Raw genomic sequence first — 18,081 nt, forward strand, 5'->3', positions numbered from 1 at the left:
CAGTCACAGTCACGGTGTCATGACGCGGCTGTCAATTTGTCCTCCATCCTGTAGAGATGCATCGATTACTGAAACAATGCTAATTAAAATGTTCCAACAGGACATAATGATCTAATGAGATATTTACCAGTACATTTAAAAATTCACAATCAATGTCAGAACATTGACAGGAACACTGAGTCCATAGTATAGACAGACGATGGCGGACATAGAGGGGGAGGAAGCGATGTAAAGGGAATCAAGTGAGAGGGGCAGTTCCAGTGCTATTTTCAGGGCCTTGCTGTTATTTCACTCACATGGCAGAGGGATTTGGACAGTGAAGAGAGGTGGATTTGGCCTCTGGGCAGAGTTGAGCTTTGGCATGGGCTGAGGAGGAGGAGAAGGAGGAGGAGGAGGAGGAGGGTGAGTGAGGTGGCTGGAGGGGCTTGGTGGGCAGAACAGAGAAGAGGGTCAAGGTATATATGGTGCTCTGGGAGCATAACTGTCTAAAGAGTCCAGAAAATCATTACACAGTCAAGGAGTGTTTATCCCTCCGGTCAGAGAAAGCTGAACTTGCCAGTGTGATATTTATTCCCAGTTTTCATGCGGGGGTGAACAAGGGGAGTGGGGGATCACTTTTTAAAGGCTATGTCTAGGTTTTTTGACTCCTCTGTAAAGTCACCCCTGTGTGAAGTAAATACCACCTCCACATGCCTGCAGGTGGCAACTTATTATTGCATCTATTTATATACATGAAACCTGAAAACATTCCAGTTTAGGTTTTTTTTGACAAGCTAGACAAAATGCAGACTCTGTAAGTAGATGCTGAAGAACTTTGACCTTTTTCAGTCACCCGCTGCCATCTGATTTTGTTCCAGTGTTTGCATAACTTGCAGGGATTGTGCAATATTGCGTGAGGAATGTGTAATAGGCTGGGTTTGAGAGCTCACTACAAGCCGCAGAATCCCACTATTTAATGAAACCCGTGATTGAGTAGTTGTCAGATAATAAACAAATTAACTGAGAAATATATTTTTTTATTTAATGCTTGGCCAATCAGGCAGTCAGTTGCAGCCTTTTTATGAATCAAAGGGGCCTCATAGAGTCCTAATGGCACTGTGTGTGAGCAAGATGTAATAAGCACAGGTGCACCCCAGTGTCTGGGTTCTCCATCTAAACAAACAGCAAAAAGTTTCCTAATTTACTGAATAGTTGTTTGCTTTGGCAGTTTGGCACTACGCATAAAGGGCTATGATATTAACCTCACAGGCCAGAGCTGATCAGCTGGTCTCAGCTCAGCCCTGCAGTCATTAAAGTACAGTATGTAATTTCTGCCACTAGGGGCTCCTCAATCAAAACAAAAGACATAAGTAGCTTGGGATCATGGGAGCTGCCGTCTTCATTATTAATCAACCCCCAGTGCTGATGGAACTCTCTCTTCATGACCCAGGCTGAAATATTCACGGACAAGATGATGTTTTCAAGTTTATTTCACATTATGTTCAGTCTTGTTTGTCAACATCCCCTCCCACTCTCTGACTCTCCCCTAGAAGTCATAGCAACAGGTGACCAAATGAAATGCACCCTTACCTCGAAGAAAATTAAACATTTCTCTGGGTTTCAACATGTTTGGATAGTGAAGGATAATGTAAGGTCGGGGGGAAAATATGAGACAAAATTTTTAGGGGACCAGTTCTTGAGAGGGAACACCAAAAGCAGTGCTGTATCTCTGCTACTGAACACTCTCCCTATCAGCTAGGGAAAACTACATCACACTGCTCGCTTCTCTAATTGATACACATTCAGCGTAAACTAAAACAAACGTGTTTCACTGTACTGAGTTGTAGTAATAAGTAAATGCCAAACATATCCTTTGTTTGAACAATGCACTGGAGGTGAGCCAATGACAGACTGTTATGAAACCTGAAAACGCACTTTTATGTTCCTATAATCAGTACAACTGCTTTCATTGCATATTATTATTGAAGTTACACAGTGGTGTTTACACTGATATATTGTTGAGGAACAGCATATTTTTTCGTGTCCACCCAGTAACCCCCAGGGAGTGTAAGTGCATAACTCAACAGAATACATAACAATGGTCCAGTCATATTTGTGCATTATGATGCAGAAATGTAACTTATTATATAAATATAATTTATATTCACAGAGAACCTGAAAGTGGAATTATTTGCAGAGGTGTGATCTTCTTTTTACCTGTAACAACACCTATAAACATGATCTTCAGCTGGTTTTAAGTTTCTCTCGATCCTTTTCGCCATCTGCGGACTTCCTTTTCCAAATTTATTCTAACAATTTTACTGGCATGTTCTGACCAGTACATTGCTTATGTGTGATGCTGGTTTTGGGAAAATGTCCACGTTTGGATGATTAACTTCTACTCTATTCTAGTCAACTTTTTTTATGCTGCACTGTTTCCAAAGAGTTTGCTGCACAACCACAATGAGAAAACCTGGGAGGACATGCCAAGATAAAACTGGAAAGAGCATAAAAATAGTCAAACACAGACAAAACAAGCAAGTACAAGGCTGGCACAGTAAACACAAATAAGATGATCAGCTGTGATCTCAGACTCCAATAAAAGATGAGGCATTTAATCTCCAAAAATAATCACAATTCCCTGGCAAAAAAGGAAATGCATCTTTCAGCCTTGGTTCCCAGAATTAGTGAGGAAAGTATCTGCAGATAAACACAATGATGTTTGTTTAGAAAGAAATGTAAATCAAGAAAGAGCATGACTGAAAAAATAGAATTAAAATCAAATGAGTCACATTATTACAGCTGGGAAGGGAAGACGGTGCCGCTTGGTACATAAACCACAAAAAAATGTTAAATGAAACCAAGCCTGACGCACATACAATAAAGTAGGATAATTCCACATGTTGAATAATTACAGTCACACAGCAAGTAACCATTCTGTATCTTACAAAAGGTTAACTGAAGCAGAGCGTGGTGCTGAATGATACATGCTGGCTAGATTAGAGCTCCAGAAAATCAGATTTAGGGCACCAGAAGATTTTTTTAAATTCAGACAGCACATTTTGTTCTTAGTGAAAGCCCACAATATTTACTCCTGGGAGTCGTTTTGCCCGGTCAGCTCGTCATCTACAGTTCCACAAAACCAGTGGGGTTAGATTAAATGGATTGGGTATAGGTTAGTTTTAATCAGAATTTGAAGCTGGGAGGGTAAATGCTTAGACAAAGCAAAAAACACTGAAAATGTATACAGTGTTGCACCGTAAACATGAACAGCCTCCTGTGCTGAGACAAATTGTCAGGTAAGCTTTCAAACGTTCAAACACAGACGTGTCAAGAGCAGCCAGGCAGTGTAAAATCCTCGGCCGCCTGTCATAGTAACATAGTACCCAACATTTCTGACACACTGACAAGTAACAAATTGCTCTAATTAGAAACGACATTGATATTGAACTCATTTGCGCATAAACGGTGTAGAAAAGAACATTTCTGTCTGTACCTCAGTGTTTCCTGCACCATTTTAATTAACTTGGGACCAGTTTGATCTGTTATTTGTGTAACTGCTTACCTTCCCACAATGTTTGTTGGGTTGAATACCCCTGAGGGTGTCTCTATTTGTTTGTACTTCTAATTAAGTCTGATATGTCACCTGCTCTACTCGTGATGCTGCTGTGTGTATTTACAGACATCTATTTGTAGGTTTGCTTGTGCCTCCCTCTATTTTTATTTCTTTTTACTATGTTTATTACCAGTCGCGACAGCATGGCTGGTATTGTTTCCAACTTGTGAGTGTGTGAGTTGGTGTGTGTGCATCTTTTTGCCATCATGGTAAAATGTTGTCCCTGAGACACCCATTGTCATCACAATGATGACACAACCGTTCAAGATGCAGTCACAAGACTCACAAGACAACTCTAAAAAGGGATGTTGTCTGGTCAAGGTCACTGGAAGCAGGGGTGTAAAGGACCACTGGCCTCTGACTTTATACCCCTGACCTTCATTTGTTTTAAGTCATGAATCACTGTATCCAAGTTTCAGGCATAAGAGGTTGTCATGGATGACCTCATCTTGGATGAAGGCCACAAGCTAGAACACATTAGCACATAGGCCCTCCATGCCTCTAGGGGGCTAAGACACAGGAGAAAGGAACATCAACTGTCTACATTTAATAATAATTAACCCCAGCACCACTTCCAAGTTTCAATCATTTGTGTCCACTCTAGAAAACTAGAAACCATCTTGCAATGCGATCACACCAGCTGAGACACCAAATTGGTGTGTATGTTGCTGGGGAACACACGACGCAAGAAAATTGAGTTGTTGAAATGGTGAACCATGTGAGGATGGTTAGGCATATTGGGTAAATCTGCTTCATCTCACCTGTTTCACCAAACTCGCCTCTGTCGTGTTTCATTGTGCCATACAAACCGATCTGGTGTTGCAGCTGATGTGATCCCACCACAAGTGGAGGTCTCTATTTTTTTTTTTTTTTTTTAAGGCTTCAGGTTGTCATTAAAAACACCGTGCTGGCAGAACCAGAGAAAAACCTCATGAAGATGGATCGCACTCGCAGCCTGGAAACACCAAACGTGATAATAACTCCAGCAGAAAGCAGGGACATGTTGTACAAAATGTGTGACATGTACACTGCACACACACACACACACACACACACACACACACACACACACACACACACACACAGGAGATGCTCCAAGCCAGCTCCAAAGACAGATTAGGAAAAACTGTGTAAATCAATCTATCTCCCAAATGGTGCATTTTTTACCATGTGACATTCAGTGGAGCAAGAGCTGACAAAAACCTCCCTGTTATGAAGGTAATTCACCGGCCCCTCAGGCCCCCTGCAGAGGATATCCGACCTGCTATAAAGACCAAATGCACTCTGGGTACGTATTCAGAATGATTTCAAGCTGCAACAACAAAAGAAACAGGCCACAGTACTATAAATAAAAACAAAGGGAAAAAAACAAAAATCCAACAAATATTGTCAATAAAAGTCTACACTCAACACCTCGCTTTCATTCTACCTAATTCGCTCTACCTGCCAGGTGCTCTGGCAGTAATAAGCTGATACCTTCACAGGGGATTTCAGGGACAAACATCACTGTAAAAGGCGAGATATTCCATTAATCAGGATCACAGAGAGGCTTTGTACCGTCATCACAGGTGTCCTGGTAATTCTGTCGAGGGGCACGGAGAGGCACTGATGTCGGTCAACACCCCACTTAACTCTTCGCTCATCCCCCTCCATCCGGTTATATAACATACCACCACACAATAAACAGGTCCTGCTCACATGAACGGTTATAGTCACATACACCTGGGAGAGCAGCACTGGGCCAGCAGCTATCGATGTGTTGGTCATGAAGGACACGTGTGCACCATCTACTGTCCTGTTGGTGTAATCGCGATTTAGAAAAGACACAGATGATCAGAAATGTTATTGATTTTGCTCTGTGTACCAATAGAGGTCAGACCGCAGACTATAAAAAGACATCTTCAGGAATTTTGTGATATCCTTAAAATGGGTGTTTTTTCTTTCTCAAACCCATTTTAATGATCTTCAAGTTGTTTTGATTTGTATGACTTCTTACGTAATTCAGATGTACACATTTTTCTGTTTCAGTGTTTCTTGTATGAACTTTTTTATTGTTTGGATGACAATGAACTTTGTAACCAGGTGCTATAAAGTTTTACATACTTTTCCAGCAGGGTGGATGTTTAACTTGAAGCCAGTTTATCTTGTTTCTTCTTATGTGGATAAAAATATCCCAAAAACGGTGCAGTGAGCACTGTACGATGAAAATTTGACAGAAAAACAGAGGGATGGAAAGGGGATTACCTCCTCAGCTTGTTATCATTGCAACGTCAGACGCCAGGGAACCAATATCCATCTGGAATGTGTTGGGACAACACAGCACATGATGAGATAATCCCTGAGAATTCAGAGTACGAATCACAGGAATAAAGAGAGAAGAGATATAAGACCAGAAACCAAGAGGGAGAGGATTTGAGAGTCTTGGAAATAAAACTTCCTAAAACAAAAAGGCAGCAAATAAGAATTGTGTACTAGTTCAGCATCAGTGTTAAAGTTTGAACAGAAAGTTCACTCGTGCAAATGCAACGAGAGGAACTGATTGGGGTCCCTTTCAAAATGAACAGTTCATAATTCTTTTACAATGAAGAAATTCAGTAAAAACAAGGTTTGATTTTCCATTTGAAGGTTTCGCTCTCTCAACAGCTCAACAACTCAACAGCTGCTGGTACACTTTTGAATATCACATATCACAGATGTTGGGACCGTAACAAATTGTCACAAGAAGAAATGTTATGGTCTGTTTGGTGGTGTTTTAGGTGACAGAGGTCTGACTGAAAAAACTCTTGTATAACTCTCTGGTCTTACAGTAACAGAGAAATGGTGAAATAAAGACTGTATGCATTAGTTTTCACAATGAATTTACTTGATATATACTTTTTTAAATGTTTTTTTCAGTTTAAAGAGTAGCTCCACCAATTTTACAAATTAAAGGGTGTTTACTTGGGAACAACCACTGCATATATGACAGAAGTAGGACAAATCTTCTAGTTTTCTGGTATCTGGGCAATCTGTTTGTTTCTTGGTTTTGTTTTAAAATTCTGTGCAGCATATCTTGTGTGTTATGTGCATGATACTGTACTAACCCATAACTGCAAATTTGAACATAATAATTGTTACATTTTATTGATGTTTCCTGTTTATTGCTGCTCTGCATGAATCAAATGGTTGTATTGTTTAGCTTTGTGCTGTTCCTTCATATTACTTGCATGGCAAAATGTAATGAAAATGGAGCTTTCTGTTGCAGCATTATTGCTCTGTTGTTTTGCTGTTTATGCCATCTCGTCATCTTTGCTGTGTAAATTTGATCTTTTCAAAGGCTCCAAAACATCTCGCCTAAGGACTACAGTTGGAAAATAACCAGTTGACTGACACTTGCAAATACAGAAATCTGGATTAATGTGGGGTCCTTAAAAATGAAATGAAAGTGTATAACATGCCATACACAAAATTTAAATCTGGTGAATGGTTGTATGAACATAAATAAATTGATAATTATAAATACAATCCACTAGATGGCAGCCTTCTGTTACATTTGGCTTTTTATAAGGCTCATCCCCTGTTGACTGTGTGTGTGTGTGTGTGTGTGTGTGTGTGTGTGTGTGTGTGTGTGTGTGTGTGTGTGTGTGTGTGTGTGTGTGTGTGTGTGTGTGTGTGTGTAGCTTTCCAAAAGGGGGTTAAAATTGAAACTGAGGTGCTCAATTAGGATGAAAGCGAATTTAAAACGTGTCACCGCTGAGGGACATCCAATAAATACCAGTCACTGGCAACAGGATGTGGCAGGACGCAGAGACACTGACAGTGAAAAGTCGTCTGACACATGACTGAGATTCAATAAGGCGACACTCAAAGACGTGAAACTAAGGATGGTGTGTTAAGTGGGAGACTTTTTTAAACTTTGATTTGTAGATTTCAGTGTGATAGGTGTGAAAAATGACAACGGAATTGTGTGAGTGTGCGAGGTTGACAATATATGGGAGTGTATATGTGTGGGAGGGTGTGAGGAGGAAAGTGGAGTGGGGTGTCAGAGATGTAGCAGGTGTAAGACATGGTGGAGGCAGAGACAGAGGAGGACGTGGCAGTAGGGCAGTGATTTAATTAGCACCCTCTACCCCCTCCAGCCCTTCACTCATAGCATCAATAATGCATGGCCCCTTGTTTCCACTGCCATAATTAATCCTCTCTTACTATAATTAAAAGCCAAAAATCCCACAAGATGGTTCAGCTTGGCCAGGCACGGGTTGGGTTGGCACAGGAACTGATGAAAAACTCCAGAGCTTCACACACACGCACCCTGTGGACCGACCGACCGACTGACAGACAGACAGACAGACATGTTGACAGAGAGATCAATAGTCACCCCAACTCCAACGCAAGCAGAGGGAATGAGGCATGAAGGGAAGCTGAAAATACGTGGAAAATGTGACATGCAGGCGAATTAAATGAATGAATTTGACACATGGAACCGCTCCTTGAAAATGTGCTTTTTGTGCATCGTGTTTGTGAATGACTGAGAATATGAGGGAAGAGCGAGCCAAGCACAAATCCACCAGCCCCACTTCCACTCCCTAGAAAAGGAGGATGGATGTACAAGGACACAAACACGCACACACACACACACACACACACACACACACACACATACTTACACAGGCTCCCAGATGAGGTTTGTCTCCACTGCAGCCAAGCCAGACGACGGGAGAGGTGGAGCTTTCTGATGCTGCAATTAGGACCACACTGTCTGGGCGAGCAAACAAGAATGAATATTTCAGTCCGGAGATCTCCATGGGTACCTATGGTGGGGGCCTGGCACACCTACAGGCACACACGCACCCACACACACACATAGACAGATACACAATTTACCACGGCTGCCAGGATTATTCACCTCCCAATCACAGATGCCACAATTATCACATCAGTATCACTGCGCAAGCGATGCCAACTGTTATGCTCATTGAATTATTGTACATGGTTTACAATATCAGTATAAATATGCATCAGCAGGAGCAGCCGTGGTGCGTGGCTGATGGTTTCTCCTTTGTGAAAATAGGTGCATCCAAGCTTGGCCACCTGCCAGGAAAAGACACAGTTGGTAGAGCAGAGGTCATATCACACATGCAACCTAAATTTCTCCCCCCCCCCCCTTCTCTCTACCTTCCTCAGACAAAGAGCACTCACCTCGCTCAGTCACCTCTTCGGGCTCTTCAGCATTTTTAGATTTCACTTCAGAGGCTGCACTGTGCACCACCACCTCCTCCTCGTCCACCACCTCCTCCTCCTCCTCACAGCACGCACTCACACACAGGACTTGTACAATAGGAGCACTCCCTCTGGTGTGGGTTCATTGTCGATGCTCTGTGCAGCCCTCCTCCTGCCCCTCCGTCCTCGGCCCCATCTCCACTTGATTTATCGCTCTAAAATACCACTGCACTAATTAGTCAAGTAATTAATTAATAGGCATTTGCATTTGTGCATATGCAATTAGGGGGCTGGAGAGAGGAGAGTGCAGATGGGGTCCGGGAGTCTGGTGGGGGTGGGAGGGGGTCTGTGTGTGTGTGTGTGTGTGTGTGTGTGTGTGTGTGTGTGTGTGTGTGTGTGTGTGTGTGATGCAGAGAGAGAGAGCGAGAGAGAGCTGTGTGTTTGTGAGCTGTATTTCAAATTTGCGCCAGCAGAAGTTTGCACTTCTTCCAGAAAGACAAGTGAAGTGCAGGTCATCATCTCACATGTCTGACAGTGAGAAGAGGAGGGGCAGGATGACAAAGGTGTGGAGGTGTGGCTTGATGACTTTGAGAGGCTATTGGGTGTCATTTGACCATGGAAGGGAAAAACAGTGATGGAGAATTTGATATCTTAAAGGGAAAGGGACTTCAGTTTTGCATTTTGATTACATGCATTTACTCAGTGAAAAAGCACAGCAGGTGGCCCTTACTTAAAACTAATCTGTGTACAAACAGGATGTAAAGTCATTCTAAAATATCAGGATTCCAAACAAGCTCTCCTCCGGCGTTTCAATATCGGATCAAATCCTCCCTGATTGGAGTCGCCTCTGGCCTGTGTTGGCTAAAGCCACACTGTTGACATTTAGCATTTATTTTGGCAAGGTGACCTGAAGGTTGTTTGGGACTTGTTGAGAAGCATCAGCTGAGGTAGGATAGGGCACCAATTTGGCGAGCAGCAACGATGCCCCTCTATTCCCCCTCCATACTCGCAAACACACACACACACACACACACACACACACACACACACACACCGTCACAATCACCCCACCAAGGTTTGGGGTAGTGCCAGGTTACCATCCCCTCATCCCAGAAGGGATGAGGCACATTAGTGAATGTGCGGCATCACGGCTCCCTAGCCACAGCTGCCACACTACTGGTGACCCCAGGGATGACCCCGCAACCCCCAAAACACTCCCTCAGTTGTGTCTGCGGAGGAGATGTAGGGGTGATCCAGGCCCAAGGACATGATGAGCTTCTATCAGCTATTTCTCATCCTCCAGGTCCCTGTTCCCTCAGTCCGGTGGGTGTCTTTGTGCCAAGTTGGACTTGGTGGTCATAGAGCTAATTTCTCCCACATTAACTCCACTAATGTCTGTAAATAGAGAGATCTCAGATCTGGGATGGACACAATGCCGCAAAGCAAACACAGTGAAGGAACCAGGATGCTGGTGACGGGGAATTCTTGCATCTATGATGCTGATGTGCCAGCATGCCTCCTCCTAAATATTGGGCACTGCTGCCAGCCCCTACCAGCACCAATTCCCTGTCATCTACAGCTACACCCCCCTTCCTCCTCATTTTTCATACATCCCTTGTGAGCCTGCACACCTGGGTCTCACTCACTCTCTCTCTCTGCCTTACCCTTCCGCTTATTGTCTCTTTCCCTCTGTCTCTCTGATGCTCGCCCCTGCAGGCTCCCCTCGCTCAGCACTGAATGCTGGAAACACCAGCAGCAGCTCTGGCAAACCTCACACATTCGGACACAGCAACCAGTAAGCATTCGATCTTCTCACCTAACCACATGAGCACCAGTCCACACACACACACACACACACACACACACACACATTGTAATAATATACCTTTTAATCTGACTCATTTGCAGCTTTGGCAAGTGGGTCATCTGCACCCAGTTTGTGCCCACAAGAGTCAGAAAAAAATCACAATTGGTTTTGGTTGTTGTTCCTCTGCATACATGGAAGCATAATTTGATCCAATTAGGTAAATAAATAAACAATATGCCTTCTGTTCCACCGCCTTAATGCACTTATAAGGCATCCCCATCCCCCTACATCAACCCTGCTTATGAACCAGAGATGTGATGGAGGATAAACCTGACAACTAAACCCTGTGTGCCCACTTTTTATTTGCTGAAGAGTTAATTGGTGTAATGTTATAGAAGGATCCCCACAGTATCACTGTGCTTTCTCCTTAAATTGATGACTTGAACATGAGAACAGAGGCTTTAAGAGAGGGTAATTGATTAATTGCTTGTGATGATATGATTTTAAAGAACTTCTCTGCCTTCACTGTCTTGTCCATGTAGGCATATAACACTGCAGTCCACATTACAGGGACTCAAGGAGTCCTCAAGGAGTAACACTCAACATATATGTTGACCTCAATATGCTTTACTGTGTATTTACCGCCTAGAATGTCCACCAAATCTTCCTCGTGGTGACTGCTGGGATGTCTGCGCAGCTCTCCTCTAAATTGCATTAATCACTGACGTGCGAGTTTGGCAGGTGAACGACAAAAATTCACAGGTCTGATTAAAAAAAGATATCCTACATCCCTTGAAGCAGCAGCACAGGTCAACAATGATGAGTTTTGTTGTTCCACCATTTTATTTTCTCCCTCTCTCTTCTGTTTTTCCTCCTTTTTTTTCCTGGCTGTGTGAGCTCTAGCGCGGTGACAGATGGCGGGGCCCTCCTCCTCCTCCTCCTCCACCACCACCACCACCTCCTCCTACCTCCTCCTCCTTCTCTCTCTCTCTCTCTCCTTCTCTCTCGCTCTCTCTCTCTGTCTCTCTCCCCCCGCGGGCAAATCTCTCCGAATGCGGGCGCATGTCAATCACCGGGCTCTCATGTGATGGCTCTTGCCGGTGACGTGCCAGCCATATGGGCGCTGGCATCACAGCCTTAGCTGGTATGTAACCCCGTCCCCGGTAGCTCACGGTTGCCACACGCGCGCTCACTCACTCACTCACTCACTCACTCACTCTCTCTCTCTCTCTCTCTCTCTCTCTTACACACACACACACACACACACACACACACACACACACACACACACACACACACACACACACATAAGCATATACGCACACACATGCATACATGCTCGCTTACTCACTCGCGTATACACAGACACGCCAAGACGCACGTCCGTTCACAGGCTCCGGTTATTCGGAGAGCGCGCATTTGGAGAGAAGAGGCACCCCTCAACAACCCAGCAGTGAGAAAGAGAGCTGCCTGCGCCGACACGCTGACAGGGAGCGTTGGTTCGCTCACTCGTGCGGTCCCTGAAGATGGTCTGAAACTCAAGCGCGTGTTTCTCTCTCTTTTTTTTTTTTCTTTTTTGTTGCCTCCCATCCCCTGCAAGGAGCTCGAGGTAAGTTGGAACATAAACAACAACACTAGCGAGAGGAGAAAAACACACACACACACACACACGCGCGCGCACATCCTGGATGCTGAAGTGCCTTATCCAAAATGGAGGAGAAATTAATCAGATAAAAAGATGAATAGATGTGTTTTGTTTTTGTTTTTTTAGTGCAAGGTGTTTTATACAGTTCTCGTGTGGCGACAAGTGCCAGTTTAAGTGCCAGCGATTTTACAGAGTGTTTTACAGAGTAATACGTTTATTATCTCCTGGCATGGATCCATATGGAAGTCTGATGTGTAGCTTTTTCGTTGGTGTCTTCGAGGCTTTGAAATCCATCCTAATAACAACAACAACGAAAAGATGTCACAAATGGACACGCAGGGCTCGTTTTAGTAGGTTTCCGTCTGGGCGCGCTCGCACAAATACCTCGTCACTCCCCCGCGCTCCCTCTGCGTGCCCTTCAACTTCTGACATCCAAATCTACCTGGATTATAACAGCTAAATCCAAACGCCCCGCTCGAGTCAAAAAGGCAAGCGTCCCCGCTCCTCCCAGGATCATTTACAAGAAGCAGTCCCGAGGATCCATCGGAGCAGCCCCCCCTCCTCTTCCTCCTCACAGCGGCGCTGTAAATAGATCATATCGGACGCTGATTTGATTTAGAGATTCCTGCGTCTGGACCCTGAACCAGAGAAACAAAAGGCAACGCGGTGTGAGACTTTTTCTCTGGAAGATTTCGATATCGGGGCCCATGAGAAGAGGACGCTCCTCGAGCTTAATGGGAGATTTATTGATGCATTTGTCGATGATTTTCCACGTTCAATCTCGGAGCAAATGAAAGGGTGGGACAGCGCCATTGACTGTGACAGGCAGCGTGCAGCGTGATTTATCTCTGTTTGTCTAGTTTTATCTTCAACAATCTATCTCGACACAACGTTGTCTCAGGCACAGGCGTCGTTGTTGTTACAGTAGGGGGAGGTGGGGGGGACTTTTTTTGCTAGATTGGATAAATGTGTTTGGCGAGTTTTTTTTTTTTTTTATATTTAACGAGGGCTAAAAGGATACAAGCGATTTCCATCTGTGAAGGGGGAAAAAGTGCTTTGAAATCACGCACTCGTGCATACTGAATTATGTGTGAAATCTATTTCGTGTAAGCTGCATGGTCTGTTAATTAAACGTTGTTGTGTTTTTTCTCCTCTAATTGAGCAAACCTCCTGAGCCTGAGATTTAAAAACTAGATTTTGCCCCTGGCACACCCCCCGAGATAATTAACCAACCATCACAGCCTACCTTAGCAGTCGATCTGCTGCCGCACTATAATAATAGATGGGAAGAGACGCATGTGAGGGTTAGGGAGGAAGTTATTAAAGCTGCCAAACATCACCACGTCTCTCTGAAGCCTCTTTTTGTCTGGGATGGGACAGCATTTACTAATCAAGTGGTAGGCTCTTCAATTTACTTCTATTTCAGGTTTATTAATATCAGTGTTTTCTTTCTATCTAATTGTTTACAGTTAATTTGTTCGTTTGCTGTTCTTGATAGATTAAATTTCAGGCATTTTTAGAACATCTCACAGACATTTTTTAGCACGTTTTTATTGTTATTACTATTATTATTTATTTTCAGTTTAAATAACATCAGTAAATGTTTGGTTTTTTTGTCTCATTTTTGAGGTTTTATTTTTTCCTTATCTAGTCTTTTCTTCTTGTGTTGCTCACAGGCCATGCTATTTAAAGAGCCTTTTTTTACAGCTCCAGTCAGAACACGTCTGTAAGCCTTAATTTGATAATCAGCGTGACTTTAAACGGAGCTACAGCCGATCAATTAAATAAAAATCCCTTTCGCCCCCTCTGAGGAGAGGTGTATGGTGCGGATGAATAGTGCTGGAATGCAGCCAGGAGTGTGTATATGGGCGTCAGGAGGAGTGAAAGTGGGGGCCCCCAAGGGACCTGTAATGTGGCCCCTGCCGCTGGGACCCGCTGCGAGAGGACGCGACAGGGCACACGGATGACAGCAGGGAATTAAATGGGGATCCGCCTGGCTGTAACCCAGCGCAAAAAGCTTCGAGAGCGGATTTCTCTCGTTTTTTATTTCACCACAAATTTACACGATTTGCCCTTTAGGTAAAATAAGAACTCGGGTGTGATTTTAACAAAATACTTACAGTTTAGGTAATCAGTTTTAGTAGCCTTAAACCTTAGAAATAATTCACCTTAACTATTCGTGCGTAATAGTGCGTTTTTCTGCTGGAAATCATTATTTCCTTGTTGCACATCCACATCGATGCTGTGCGTGTTTGTGCTCGTCAGACCTCATTTTCGATTTCCTTCTTTCCTTTCCAGAGCCACAATGTTGACGAGGCTTTTCAGTGACCCCTCACTGCTCCCCGAGGTGCAGAAATACTCTGGCTGGGCGGAGGACAGCGATGGCGACTCCACCAAGATCAAAGACGACGACCAGGACACTCAGGACGACATGGATGGATCTGAACTGAGAGATGACAGCCGGACGCAATCCGAGCATGCTGGGGAAGACGACGAGGACGACGGGTTGGATGAAGAGGAAGACGGAGAGGATACAGGAGGAGACAGGCCCAAGAAAAGGGGCCCCAAGAAGCGCAAAATGACCCCGGCCCGGATCGAGCGCTCCAAGTTGCGGCGGACAAAGGCCAACGCACGGGAACGGACCCGCATGCACGACCTGAACTCTGCTCTCGACAATCTGCGTAAAGTGGTGCCCTGCTACTCCAAAACGCAAAAACTGTCCAAAATCGAGACGCTGCGGTTGGCCAAAAACTATATCTGGGCCCTGTCGGAGATATTACGCTCTGGAAAAAGGCCCGACCTCGTGTCCTACGTCCAGACGCTGTGCAAAGGACTGTCCCAGCCTACGACCAACCTGGTGGCGGGTTGCCTGCAGCTTAACTCCCGTAACTTCCTCACCGAGCAGCAGTGTCCGGACGGGGGGAGGTACGGGTCCGGCTCCTTCTCCATGCATTCCTACCCCTACCAGTGTGCGCGTCTCTCCAGCCCTCACTGCCAGCCGGGTTCGAACTCGCATCCGTTGAGGACGCACGGCTACTGCTCGACTTACGATTCTCTGTACGGCGGAAGCGGGTCCCCTGAGTACAACAGCCCCGAGTACGAGGGGCCCCTCAGCCCGCCCATTTGCATCAACGGCAACTTTTCCCTGAAGCACCAAGACTCCGCGTCCCCCGAAAACGAGAAGGGGTACCACTACTCTATGCATTACTCCGGCCTGCCTGGCTCAAGATCCACCGGGGCCCACAACCTGGTGTTTGGCTCCTCGGGGTCCCGGAGCGGCATTCACTCTGAAAACGTCCTGCCTTACCACGACATGCACTTACACCACGAACGGGCCCCCGTGTACGATGAACTGAACGCGTTTTTTCACAATTAAACTGAGAAACCGATCGTGTACCGCCCCCCCCCCCCCCCCCCCCTTGCAATCAACAATCTATCCACGGCACACTTTTTGACGAGCTTGCCTGCCAGGACTTAGGCTTTCTGGAGAGATGTTTCACTCATTGTCATTAGTGTTTCCTTTAATTTAGTCCGTCTTCTTCTTTTGGTTTTGCTATAGTCAGGGATGTAGTGGAGGGTAAGCCACCTAAGCCACAATCTTATGTCGAGCAATGAGGCTGTTAAAGCTGAAATAAATGGAAATCCGATGAAACAATTCATATCATGATGTGTGATGATGAGGGAACTTCAAAATATATTAACGTTTTTCAAAGTGTGATTCGTGTTTGTATCGGTGGTTGTTCGCATCCTGATGACTGTTTACCCACTTATATATTTACCACTACATCACTGGCTACAGCCACGCCTCGACGTTGGTCGGTGATTTTTTTTTCTAATATGAAATTGGAAAACAAATCAATGAACAAGCTGATGCAAATCACACTTGACGCGCGAGATTTTCTTGGCGGGGAGGTTGTGTATTGTGGAAATGACGAAATCGTGAAGGAACCGATGAAAATGTGCACGTTGGGTCGTTTTAGAAGGAAAAATCTGTTCTCCAGCAAATCAATCGTTTCGCATCTATGCAAAACCTAACGAGACCACAGAGGGAGGCGACGAGGCCTGGAAAGACACTGTCTGTTTCATCAGCACTGTTGCTGCTGCACGCACGGGTGCGCGCAGCCTCACGTGCACGCACACACGCACACACACACATACACACATACATACACACACACTTTGGAGTTAACACCCAACTAATCTGATAGTGGCTGAGCTGCCCAGAATGGTTTAACTTCCAATAAAAAATATATATATATCAAAATAGAATGAAATCAGACATTTTTCACATTGTTTTTTACTCTTATTTATTTATTTATTTATTTATTTATTTATTTAATTGTTCATATTGCCTTTTATTCTTCTGACTGAGCCTTTGCACTGTATTTTGTTTTCAAATTAAATTTTGGTTTTAACATTTAACGTTTTGATTTGCAAAGCTATGTTTATTATTATTATTATTATTATTATTATTATTATTATTATTATTATTATTATTATTATTATTATTACTGCTGCACGTATTTATTGTGTTGTTTTTGTAATTAATGTTAATAGTCTGTGGAAATGAAGGGATCCCATGTGTTGCTGAGCATTTTTTCATAAAATTCAAGTCTTTCAACTTTGTATTCAACCAACTGTGTGGTAAAATAAAATGAATAAATGAGATTGTGCAACTCGATTTTGTTTCATACTAATCTATCGTCCTTGAACTACAACATGCAGTAGATGTTGTACATGTTGTACGTAGTAACACTCGGTGGAATTCGTTTATTTATCAGATCTGAATAGCATTTGTGTTTGAAGGATATTGGGAATAATTAAAATATGAAGCTTCGGGCTTTTAGGGAAGCATTAACAGGCACCAGGCTTTTTTTATTGGACAGTGTGAGGGATGATCATGCCTTGTGCCACAACCTGCAGGAGTTCCTCACAGAGCCTCGGGGCCTTTCTACAAACTGGGACAGGAGGGAGAGGGCAGTGTTCCTCCCGATGAAGTAAACTGGTGCCAATGCGTCAAATTTGCTTGGCAGAGACTCCAAATTTATAAAACAGTCTTTAAAGATGTATGAAAATGATATAAATTGCGGGATTAAAACAGAATATGGTGTACATTTCGATCCAGTGACTGGAGAATACAGGCTGGTCATAGTGTGGACACCCCGAGTAAACAAATGCAAACTGATGCTCCCCGCGCAACGTTCAAGGTCACCAGGATGATAAAGGAGGTCTGCTTCAGATTCTCTTGACCATTTGGACAAGATGTGGGGAGGAAATTCGTTTCAGCACCACGGAGAGCTCCTCCAGGAGAGATGGGATTTCAGGCGGTTTGAGCTTTTAAATCTGGAAAAATCAAAATGATCCAAACATAATGCAATCCACAATCCACGAGGAGCTGGAGGACACGTTTTAGGAGTTATTTTTAGATCCTGTCCCAACAGAACACGTTGTATTCACACCAGGTTTCGTCAGTGCGTGAGAAATGAAAGAGTATCGACGACTGAGAGAGAGAGAGGGCAAATCAAAAGGCATGTAGAGACATGAAAATAATAATAATAAAGACCTTCAGTTTTTTCGATAGCTCAGAGTCTTACATTTTCGATTCCTGCAGATAAGTGCTAATTTAATAGGCCGACTTGTTGAAAAACGAGTGATTTCTTTATCTTTTTAATTCTTTATCTTAAATAAAAATACTGGACTTTGCAGCATTGATAAGACAACACAGCTTTGGCAGCAGTTACAATATCTAAATATTTCTCTTCTTTTTATTCCACCTTTCGATGATGCATTAAACATCACATATAAATTATGAAGTCGATCCCCCCCTTTTACACA

At 43.9% G+C, this 18,081-nt stretch overlaps 1 protein-coding gene across 3 annotated transcripts; it reads left to right on the plus strand.

The window, feature by feature from the left end:
* The first annotated feature begins 11,821 nt into the window (after nucleotides 1-11,821).
* Nucleotides 11,822-16,914, plus strand: LOC119013312 (neurogenic differentiation factor 2-like). Of its 3 annotated transcripts, none has more exons than XM_037087721.1 (2): nucleotides 11,822-12,210; nucleotides 14,545-16,914. In XM_037087721.1, the coding sequence occupies exon 2, from the start codon at nucleotides 14,552-14,554 to the stop codon at nucleotides 15,620-15,622; it is 1,071 nt and encodes a 356-aa protein (XP_036943616.1). In that variant the 5' UTR covers nucleotides 11,822-12,210; nucleotides 14,545-14,551; the 3' UTR covers nucleotides 15,623-16,914. The 3 variants fall into 3 exon arrangements, with proteins under 3 accessions (XP_036943616.1, XP_036943615.1, XP_036943617.1); XM_037087720.1 differs by lacking the exon at nucleotides 11,822-12,210 and adding an exon at nucleotides 12,253-13,044; XM_037087722.1 differs by lacking the exon at nucleotides 11,822-12,210 and adding an exon at nucleotides 13,234-13,643.
* The last annotated feature ends 1,167 nt before the right edge of the window (nucleotides 16,915-18,081 follow it).

Source organism: Acanthopagrus latus, chromosome 23 (genome assembly GCF_904848185.1).
Source record: "Acanthopagrus latus isolate v.2019 chromosome 23, fAcaLat1.1, whole genome shotgun sequence".
Lineage (NCBI taxonomy): Eukaryota > Metazoa > Chordata > Actinopteri > Spariformes > Sparidae > Acanthopagrus > Acanthopagrus latus.